The sequence below is a fragment of the Dama dama genome, chromosome 5 (assembly GCF_033118175.1).
Source record: "Dama dama isolate Ldn47 chromosome 5, ASM3311817v1, whole genome shotgun sequence".
NCBI classification, from domain to species: Eukaryota; Metazoa; Chordata; class Mammalia; order Artiodactyla; family Cervidae; genus Dama; species Dama dama.
Genome location: NC_083685.1, coordinates 131845025 through 131856410, shown reverse-complemented (window position 1 = coordinate 131856410; position 11386 = coordinate 131845025). Strand labels below are relative to the sequence as shown.

Below are 11386 nucleotides of genomic sequence, written 5' to 3'. Positions count from 1 at the left end.
TCCCTTTCTTGCCTGCCATGGCCCTTGTTCTTTGTGGCTGCCTGTCCTCTCCACTCTGGCAGGACCTGTGTTTTCAGCTGAGTGTCTTGGGACTCAGTCTCTGTGGCCCCTCTGGTGACTCGCAGCATCTGGAGATGCCTCTGAAGTGGTTCCTCCCGGGGGCACAGGAAGCTGTCGAGGGCACCTTGCTTTTGAGGCCGACAGCCCTGGGCTCAGCCATGACTTTGGCAGCGTTTGACTTCAGGAAAGCCACCTGGCCACCTACCTGCCTCCTCAGGAGCTGGGATGATGGGCTGGCCTACAGAGCACCTGGCACTGGTGTTAGTGGAAGTCTTTCCTTCGTTCCTCGGCGAAGGAAAGGGGACAGTATTCAAATGTCACAGCAGGGACTTCTTTAGGGGTCCACACTTTGAGAAACCTGACTGCTTCAAAGAGGAGAGAGAATGTCCATGCCCTCCTCCCTGTCATGGGCCATGGTGAGGAGAAGGAGGGGCCGACTTCTAAGGAGACCCTAAACACAGGCTCTGCTTCCCAACACTGACGTGCACCCATACACACACATATACATGCTCCACACACACCCCCCACTCAGATACACACACACATATGCTCCTCTCACACACACACATTCATACACTCACCCATATACACACACACATCCCCCCTCAGACACACATACATACACATGCTCCTCACACACACATATTCCTCCTCAGACACACACACACATGCTCCACACACACACACATCCCTGCTCAGATACACACACACACACACACACTCCTCACACACACACATTCCTCCTCAGATACACACATGCTTCGCACACACACATCTCTGCTCAGATACACACACACACACCCTCAGACACACACACACAAACATCCCCCCTCAGACACACACACACAGACACACACACACACACACACACCTCCCCTCAGACACACACACACACACACACACATGCTTCCCACACACACATCCTCCCTCAGACACACACATACACACACACACACACACACACACACACATACATGCTTCCCACACACACATCCCCCTCAGAAATAAACACACATACACATGCTCCACACACACATCTCTGCTCAGATACACACACACACACACACACACACACACATTCCCCCTCAGACACACACATACACATGCTCCACACACACATCCCCACTCAGATACACACACACATATTCCCCCTCACACACACACACACACACACACTCAGATACACATATGCGTATTTCCTGCCCTGGAAAGAGATAGAGCCTGAAGTGGGGAGCAGGAAGAGCACGAGGTGGCAGCCGGGAGCCCTGGCCAAGAGGTTCTGAGCCCGACCCTGAGCTGCTGTGGCCCCAGCTCTATGAAAAATGCGAAAGTCGCCTTCTGTCTCCAGGAAAAGCCGTGAGAGGAGATGGGGGTGAGGATGACCACTGGGCCCTGTGCGGGCCAGGCACCTGGCAGGGCCCCGTGCGCGCGGTGAGGGAGGCATGGCCGCCGGTGGCCGGTTCTGTCTGCCTCAGGGCACCCCGGGCTGGCTTAGGGTCCAGAGCCCGGGTGCGGGGCGGACGGGCTGGGCGAGCTGGGCCTCGCGCTCACTCTCCCTTGTGCGGCTCCTCGTCACCAGGCTGCTTTAATAGAAAAGGCTCTTTGAGAGGAAAACACCACCGTCAGGACAATGCTGGGAGCTGCGACGACAATTTAGGGAAGAGTTGCTGCAGTTCCTTACATTTCTGGCATCGATCTACTGGAACCAGGCCAAGAAATCAGGTGTCCTGTTCCAGCAAGCAGCCCTGGGACCTTGGCTGGACCATTCTCCTCACTCCTGGGGGCCGCTTGGGGTCCGGAGGAGGTCATGGCCGAGCTGAGCCCCTCAGATGCTCCCTCCCTGCCCACACCAGCGCCTCAGGCCCACCGCCATCTCCACTGGACAGGGTCTTCTCCGCGTCTGCAGCGGCGAGGACTGCAGTGTGCTGTCTGCAGCTGGGCTCAGACGAGCGAGTGTAAAGCCATTTTGGAGCCGCCGGGAAGGGGGTGGTGTCCCTTGGCCAGGAGACACGGTCAGTCAGGATAGGTGGGGGAGGCTTCATCCCTAACCCTAACCCCTCGCCTCCTCGCTCACCCTGCCCTAGGCTTCTCTGCTTCTGCACCCACCCTGGCCGTGTGCCCCTCACCTGTCTTTACGTGGGCAGCTCCTTCAGGGCTTGGCTTCTGAGAGTCCCTCTGAGTCCCTCCCTGACCCCCGCCTCAGCCAGGCTCCCCTGAGACAGGCTTGTGAGGCACCCCTTTGTGGCATTTTGCATACCTGGACTTGCTATTATTATTTCTAATTGAGGTGGAGTTCGTAGAACATAAAACTCACCCTTTAAAGTGCACACTTCAGTGTCATTTAGTACAACCAGCACCTGTATGTAGTTCCTGATCATTTTATCACTCCAGAAGGAGGCCTGATACCCACTGGGTTTCTGCTCCCCACTCCCTGCCCGCCTCCTGGACTGCTGATGTGAGTTACCCCCAGGGATTTTACCATCTGTCTGTCTGCACCCCCAGCCCCGAGTGAGTGCAGTGTGCAGTGGGGACCCGAGCAGACGGCTCACCTGCGGCCACGAAGAGGATGCCGGCGCTGAGCACGATGTTGTTCTTGCGGCTGTAGAACCTACCGGCGCCGATGCAGAGCCCGCCGAGCAGGAGCAGGATGGTGCTCAGGATGGGGAAGACGCTGGAGGCACGCACGATGCCTGGCCGGCAGAGACAGAGCAGAGAGGCCATGAGACTGGCCCTCCTCACGGGCCCACCCGGGGGATGCATGGGAGCCCCCTGACCTTGAAGTTTCCCCTCCAGCCCCATAGACCCAAAGTAGGGAGGGAGTGACTGGTGGGGGGCAGGCTGGACCAGCAAGTGATGGCCCTGGCCTGTGGTCACTCCCCTGCATGCCAGGTGGCCTGGAGTCACCTCTGCCTGGGTCTCTCTTAGCTTCTCCCTGGGTGTGGGTCACACTTCTGCCAGCCAGACAGGAGGAGAGCCCCTCAGCGCCCCCAGGGAGGCCACTGGGAACGCTGTGGAGCTACCCCTCACAGCCTCCTCTTTAGTGGCAGTTTATTACGGTGGCCTTAGGAAAAGAACACGCTGCCTTGCCAAAGTTGTGTGAGAATCTGTGAAATAAGATACACAGCACTTAGTAGGGCCCCAGGGGATACGTCCGCTCTTGGAGCGCCTGGCTGGGAGGAAGGGCAGGGGCGGGGGAAAAGGAGCCCTGACCTCGCCTCTCAGCCCCCTGGAAAGGCCGGCCCATGGGACTGGAGCGCTGGCAGGCGCCCCTCGCAAGCCAGCTGAGTGGGTTTGCTGCTTTCAGCCTCTGAAGGCAGCGCTTGTTTCCCTGTTTGTAAGCCCACCAGTGTGTGCCCTGCGGCACAGAGAGTGGTTTGTGTGGGGCATCAAATGAGGCTCTTCTCTCTGCCACCGCCCCCACCCCCTCTCCCTGGGGAAGGTTTCCTGCAGGCTTCTGAAACGCTCCTCTGGTGTGCGCTGGCCAGCACGGCGGCTGGGGCCCTTTTGAGGCCTTGGTGCTGCGGTGGGTCCGAGGGGCTGGAGGCGGGGAAGCCTGGTGCCTCTAATGTCGCCGAGGTCGGCCGGGCCCAGAGCCGTCGTGCACCCCGCCCGCCTGTCATGTGAGGGCCATCCCTCACCACATGGGCTCATCTGGAGCGCTGGACGTGCAGGTGCCAGCTGAGGTGCAGGCTGGGTCTTGCACAGAGCAGCGCTGATGTCCAGCCCACTCCTGGCCACATCCGGCCCTGGCGAGGATCTGCATCTGGCCAGAGGCACACCGTGGGCTCCGGCAGCCCTGACACCAGCTCTTGGAGGTTAGCACAGAAACCACCCACCGAGCCTGAAATGCGGAACCTGGGAAAAGGGGGTCCAGGCCCAAGGCAAGGGGGACAGGGACTCCAGAGGCCAGTGGGGCTGTCAGGAGAGACATGGCAGGGGAACAGGGACACAGATCGGCTGGCTGCAGTGCCCAGGACCTTGGCCTGTCCTGGAATATTACCTACTTCCTCTGCCTAGTTCTTCCTTAGCCTACTTCCTAAGCTCACGGGTACCTGCTCTCTGGAGCTCAACTTCAGGGCCAGTTCTCACTGTTTCTGCAGCCTTTGAGGGGAACACCAGCCCCTTGATGGAGATCAGCTCTGCCCTCCCCACTTCACCAACACTCGAGGTCACAGTCCTGGAGCCAGCACCCTTTTCTTCCTCAGGCTCCTTAATGAGCCTGCCCGTCTCCCCACAGCGCATGATGGGGGAAGCACTTCCTTGTCAGGTCAGCTTCCATCACTGGCCCGGGCACCCCAAGGGGCTTGCTGGCAGTGAGCCTGGCCCCAGGCACCCTGGGGGCCTTGCGGGCAGTCAGCCTGGCCCCGGGCACCCCGAGGGGCTTGTGGGGCAGGGAACCTGGCCCTGGGCACCCCGAGGGGCTTGCGGGCAGAGAGCCTGGCCCTGGGCACCCCGAGGGGCTTGCAGGCAGGGAGCCTGGCTCCAGCACCCCGAGGGGCTTGTGGGCAGAAAGCCTGGCCCTGGGCACCCCGAGGGGCTTGCGGGCAGGGAGCCTGGCTCTGGGCACCCCGAGGGGCTTGCGGGCAGTGTGAGCCTGGCCCAGGCACCCCAAGGGGCTTGCGGGCAGGGAGCCTGAGGCCAGGGAGTGAGTGGGGAGTGAGTGGGCGGCACAGGCTCGGTTTGCCCCTCCTGGTCCTCGGCCACCTCTCTCCCTCCTGCTCTGGGCCTTGGGCAGCTGACACCAGGGACCAGATCACTGGGGTCCCTTCACTCCACTTTGGAGACGTTACTGCCCTGGCTTCCTCCTGAGGATGAGGACGGGGGTGAGGTGGCTGTGTTCCTGTCAAGCCACCCTGCCTGGTGGCCCGGGCCACACAGCTCCTCTGGTCCAGGCACCCGCACCTGCCTCAGTCGCCCGCTCAGGCCAAGGGCCAGGGGTCCTTCTGCTGCTACTGCCTGTGTGCTCACCACCCCTCCCCCATCCCTGCACATCTTTGTAATTAGTCCTTCACTGAACGCCCTTCCTTCCTCCTGTCTGAGCATCTCCTCTGCTTCTGGTGGGGACCCCAGGAAGCCACACGTCTGGCCTCTGGGCTGACGTGTCATGGGGCCCATCCAGAGACCCCAGCCCTCTGGGGACCAGGGTGGGGGCAGGGCAGGGAGTAAAGGGGAAGAGCCAGTGCCAGTTGCCTTCAGGCAAGTTCAAGCGGGAAGTGGGAAGGATCAGATGCTTCTCTGGTCCCAAGATCAGATGTTTCCCTTCCCCACAGTCCCAAGGCCTGGCAGTGCAGCAGATCTGCCCCCAGAGCCTTGAGCACTGTCTGCCTGCCCTGGTGGGTTCTGAGTCAGGGCTGAGCACCAGTGGCCACCCCAGATGGCTGTGCAGCCCGCACACTGCGCAACTCATGGTGTTATTCATGCCACAGTCTATGCCAATGATGTCCCCTAGTTGTGCAGTGTGCAACCTGCACAACCATCTGTGGCAGCCCCATGGAATAGCATGTGCTCAGTTCAATACTGACCCCCAGAAAGCAGAAACAGAAGACAGGCGGGAAGAAGAGGAGAAGGGGAGGGGGAGGGATAGGAGGCAGATCCGGCGACATTGTTTCCGGTTCTGGCCCTGGACTCCATGGGAACCACATGCTGTTCTGCTTCACGAGATGACTCAGAACCAGAGTCCTTTCTCTTAGAAAAAACGATCCATAAGCAGGTGCAGAGTGAATTGTGTTCCCTCTGTGGACGCTGGTATCGATTCTCCATAAATGAAGCCAGCCCAGGTCCCGGGGGAGCATATGGGAGCAGCTCTGCGTGTGTCTGGGCTGATGTGGAAGGGGAAAACGACTTCAAAATCTTGCTGTTTTTCCGTTTCCAGGTTCCTCCCCTGGCTGAGGCTCCATCCTTCCTCCCAGGGAGGTAGCCACAGCCCGGGGATGAGATCTGGATTTGGGGCGTGGGGCTGGGTTTGTCCTCTGACTTCTGGTTCCAGTTTGGGGGCCAGCGCTGTCTCAGGACCTGGGCAGGGGGCTCGGGGTAGAGCTGGGGGCTCCACCAGTTGGTGCTGGAGAGACTTGAGGCCCATGGACCTGAGGCTGGTCCCACAGGCTGCCTGGCACCCACCAGGTGGGTGTCTCAGTGTGTGATTTAATCTGACTTGTCAAGAATAGATTGCTGGGTGGGGGTGGGGAGGGGTGGGCAGGTCCAGTGCTGGCTGGGCAGTATCCTTGGGGTGTCTCAGCCCCCCAGGGATGCTGGGCCTGGGCAAGCCAACATCTCTAACCTCCTTGCCTCAGGACCAGCTGTTGTGATCAACTCCTTTGAAGACAGCCACCAGTAGCAGCCCCGGGCAGCGGGACTCCCCGCCCTCCTCCCCTCAGGCCAGCCCCAGCCTGGTGTGTCCTCCCAGCCAGTAACTGCACGGGGGCGACTGGTGTGCCGCAGCAGGCCTAACCGCACCCCATCCCTGAACGCAGTATCCTGAGTCTGAGGGGAGTGTCGGGAGCACCCAGAGGCTGGCCCCTCTGCACCCACGGGGCCCATCCTTCCTCCAGTGCCTGCCTGCCTACTGTCCCCCATCCCACACACAGGGGGAGGCAGGGTCCTGACACTCACGGAGGAGGTACTCTGAGCTGTCATGGTCATAATCGTTGTCCTCTGGGAAATGGTTGATCCGAAAGCAGTGTCCTTTATAGATCCCTGGAGGAGCAGAGGAAAAGAGCCGTGTGAGCGCCCCGAGGGACCCCACCTCCGTTCGCCCAGACTTGCGTGCTGTGTGTGCCCGGCTCTGGGCAGGCCCTGGGCATGGGGGAGCAGAAGGGCAGCCCAGGTATGACAGGGGGGTCAGCAAGGGGGTCGGCGCACAGAGGAGGACCACTCAGCAGGGAGTGTGCCCACGGCTGGCCATATCCCTCCACTGGGTCCTGAGCTGCTGCCTTCAGAGCTGGGGTGCTGGTCTCCAGGGCCCCTGTGGGGCAGGCTGGCCTTGGTCAGGACAGTGGGGGACAGCTAAGGGTGTCAGGGATGGCACCCTAAGTGGGGCATGGTTCGATGGCACGCTCTGTGTGACTCAGGTGCGAACGACTTAATTACCTGCCTCATCGCTTCTGTAGAATGGGGACAACCACTTGCCTCCTCCTGGGGATCTGAGCTGACACTGAAAGGCCTGCAGATGCCTCCTGGCCCACAGCGATGGCTCAGCGGAGAGTGCGGCTATGGTCCCAGACATCACCCCCTTCACTCTGTGGGTCTCCCTCTGTGGTGAGAGGCTGAGCTGGGGGTGAGCCCTGAGCATTTGTGATTAAGAGGGAGCAGCACCAGGCAGGTGGTGTCAGGGTGGCCAGAGTGGGGGCCGTGGAGGCCAGAGGGGGCCGCACCCGGTTCCAGACATTGGGCGGGATACCGTGCCAGTGTTTCCCAGGCATGGTGGGCGAGGTGGTGCTCTCTGCCCTTACCTCCTTCCCATGCACATTTTTTGGGCTACTTTATTTTTGTTGTTGTTCAGTCGCTAAGTTGTGTCCAACTCTTTGTGACCCCATGACTATAGCATGCCAGGCTTCCCTGTCCTTCACTGTTACCAGGAGTTTGCTCAAACTCATGTCCTTTGAGTCGGTGATGTCATCCAACCATCTCATTGTCTACTTTATGGGTCTAAACAAAATTCACAGTCCCCCATGCTTGTCAGCACAGTCAAACACTAAGAGGTTGACAACAATCTCCCTTCACAGCTGTTCTGCAGAGGTCAGCGGTCAGCCATACATTTTCCCACCTCATTCTCTGTGTTGCATCCCAGCCAGTGCACATGTCTGTGAGGCTCCCCTGCTTTTAAAACATTGATCTTTTTACTTGGAGGGAATTTACATTTACATGCAGTTGTAAGAAATAACGCAGGGAGACTCCGTGTCCCTGTTACTGAGTTTCCTCCAGTGATGACGTCACAACCTGGGTCCTGACACACTCGTCAGGGACACCCACCACCCTGAGGACCCCTCATGCTGCCCACAGCCACATCCACTCCCCTGTCCCCAGCCTCTGACCCTGGCCCAGGGCAACCACCGAGATGACCTCCGTTTCTAGAAACGGAGTCAGACAGTCTATAACCTGTGGGGACTGGCCCTTTCATTCAGCATAATTCGAGATCTACCAGTTGTGGTATCACCATCTTGCCCCTTCTGACTGCAGAGCAAGATTCCATGGCATAGCTGTACCACACTTTATGACACCGGATAATTTCCAACTAGCACACCTGTGGTTTCCAGCTGTTTCTACTAACGCTGCTATGTATGAACAGGTTTGGAGGTGAATCAGAGTCACCCTTCTCTGGGCTAGATGCCTGGGAGTACAGCCGCCAGGGGGCGTGATGCTGCGTGTTTGTTGTTAGAGACCGCCATGCTGGCTTCCAGAATGGCTGTGTCCCCTATTTTGAAAAAGGGATAATACACACTTCACTCTGTCACCTACTCTTTTCATGTAATAACATATGACACACCTCTCAAGGTCAATACCTATAGATTTAACTTTTTAAAAACTTGTTTTTTTTTTTAATAAAAAATAATAAACTGATACTAATCCAAAAGTTGCTGAAAATCTTAGGAAACAGCAAAGGGACTAGAGGACTGACACTTGCTCCCACACTGATCATGCTAACACTGTTTTTGGCAGAAATGAGAAAACCGTATGTTTACATTTTCAGTATAATGTATATAAACCTGAAAAGGAAATAGGCTCGAAGCATTAGCTTGCGTACAGACACGTTAGCTCCAGAGGCCTTTCCAGTGCATTTCACTAACCTCCACTCTGCATTTAGGGTACTATTTTCTATTTGATAGAAATTTTAAATAGGAATCACACCGTCCAACATATTAACACACTTTTTCACACATTATCTTAGGTGTCTGTGTCACCACGTGTGGTTACGGTTCATCATCCAGCCTGGGGGCTGGGGGGGACGGAGGGGCAGCGCCGCCAGGAAGGGCGGGGCTAGGAGGGGGCCTACGCAGGCCTTGGAGGTGCAGGGCCCTGGGGCTCCAGACTGTGAGATGACAGTGTCCCTTTGTTCATCATGGCAGCCCTGGGACCAACAGAGGTGAGTGGCGTGTAAGAGGAAGTGCAACACTCCTGGTTCGCCTGTCGGAGGCCAGCCTTGCAAGAAGGTGGACGGACGTGTGGGCCTTCCTGCTCCTCTGCCAGCTGCGGGGCCCCCAAGCGATGTCCAGGGATCCACATGTACTGCACCTGCAGAAGGGTCTTCCTGCTGGGCATGCGGCAAGACACCCAAACTCTCAGGCTCCCAGAACCCCTGGCATGGAGCCCTCCCCCACCCCGATCCCCCAGCCAGCGATGGGCACCTCTCCCCTCCCAAGGCATTCTGTGTCCAAACAGTTTTAACTTCAAATTCCCGAGAGGTCACTTGCCTCCATGAAACTCCATCCGTGGGAATTACATGTAACCTCTGGGAATAAAAGAATCCATCATCTATCATGTGTCAACCCTTCAAGTCATCAAAGAAAGGAACTGTGTCCGACAGGACAAAGGACCAGCTGTTTTTCCAGCCATCCGGGATTTGCAGAAAAGTAAGGACCAAGGCTTGAGGATGCACAGGAAGTGGTTGGCAAGCTGCCACAGTTGGGACCAGACTCGTCCCCCAGCTTGACCTTATCACAGGCTGGAAGCCCGACTGCACTCCCACCAGCCCGCTCCCCCCACCCCAGCCCTAAGAAGTGGGCGCTGCAGAGAGCACGCAGGGAGCCTGACAAGATCACCCCCAGGCCCCCAAGGCGAGAACCTGGGCACTTCCCTTAGTGGATGTGCCCTAGGTCGTATCTCCCCTTTTCCTTCAGCTGTTTCTCTATCAGTGGTTCCAGCCTGTCTCCAGCCTCGCTCCCGGCTCTGGGTTACCCAGAAGCACAGCCCCCACAGCAGCCCCCGCTGGGGCTAGGTCTGACACCCAGAGCCCAGGGCCCTGCCCCGCCCATCTCTGGATGCCGAGCTTCTGCTCTGGGACCTGCTGTCCCTGAGACTCAGGCTCTCAGCCTCCCTGCCCACAACCTGTTTCTGTGGAGTGTTTAGTCCAAAGGATTTCACATTTATCCCTGTCGAATCCAATTTTGTTAGCGTCGGCCCCAAGGCACTTAACAGGGAGAAAATTAATGGCTGACGTGAGAAGAGAGAATGCCAGCCCGACTCCCCTCATGTGTGTCCTCTCTCGGTAATCAGGCTGTTTGCTGTGTTATCTATTAAGACGTGGGCTTCCCAGGTGGCGCCAGTGGTAAAGAGTCTGCCTGCCAAGGCAGGAGACATCAGAAACACAGGTTCGATCCCTGAATCAGAAAGATCCCCTAGAAGAAATGGCCGCCCACCGCAGTCTTCTTGCCTGGGAAATCCCATGGACAGAGGAGCCTGGTGGGCTACAGTCCATGGGGTCACAGAGTCACAGTCACACTGCAGAGTCTGTGTGCCCCTTGGCTATAAGTGGTGCATAGGGCGGAGGTTAATTTGGGGGTCCTAGATTGGCCAGGCCGCAGGAATACCAAGGCCCTCCCAGGGTCGTGGTCTGTGCTCCTGGAGACAAGTGGTTCTCTCCTTCTGGGGGTCAGGAGACCCCCATGTGAAGAGACCTCATGGGACATGTGGCCTGTGATGAGTTATTCCTTTATCTGGTAAAACTCAGGACTCAGGTCTTGGGGAGCCCTCCTGCCCTGAGACTCCAGGAGGATTTTGTGGAGAAAAGGTTCAGGAATGCCTGCAGCGGCTCACGTACCCTTTCTCTACGTCCATCAAGTCCCAGGTATTTCTCCAGGCACAGGAAACGTCTGGAAAGAAATATCCTAAAACGTGCCCATTGTTCTGTTTCTGAGTGAATTCAGATTTTCCTCTTTACATTTTGTTTGTATTTTGTAAATTTTCTACAATGTCTGAAAATGAACCAGTGAGGTTTCTTGAGAGAGAGAAAGGAAACCAGGTCTTTGACTCTAAGGAAAGCGGGGCTCTGTGTCTGCACTGACCGCAGGGCGGCCAGCTGTGGAGGCTGGAAGGGCTGTGCCCGGAGCGGTCACGAGTGCGGGTGCGTCTCCCGGTTCCTCCCCCTGGGCGGTCACGGTCCCACCCTGCAGTTGTGCCCTGGTGGACAGTGGGTGACCGGCCCCCAGGACTCAGCGCTAAGCCCGGGGGCGCTGCGGGAAAGCCGGGAGAGCTGGTCACCCTGTGAGTCACTCCACAACCAGCCTCCGGGGGGTCAGCGGTACCTGGGGGAGCCCTGGAGAAAAGAGCATCAGGTGGTGTGATGACCTCTCAGCCTGCGGAGCGTCTTCACGGTCGCTACCCCCGCGCTCCT

At 58.0% G+C, this 11386-nt stretch overlaps 1 protein-coding gene across 1 annotated transcript in view; it reads right to left on the bottom strand.

Annotated features, from left to right (window-relative positions):
• CACNG4 (calcium voltage-gated channel auxiliary subunit gamma 4) overlaps window positions 1-11386 on the bottom strand; it is a 51347-nt gene that overhangs the window by 3406 nt on the left and 36555 nt on the right. The window contains exons 2-3 of the mRNA XM_061141288.1: window positions 6670-6753; window positions 2610-2750 (exon numbers count right to left, since the gene is read on the bottom strand). Of these exons, the coding sequence (XP_060997271.1) occupies window positions 2610-2750; window positions 6670-6753 (225 nt within the window). The remainder of the gene's footprint in view (window positions 1-2609; window positions 2751-6669; window positions 6754-11386) is intronic.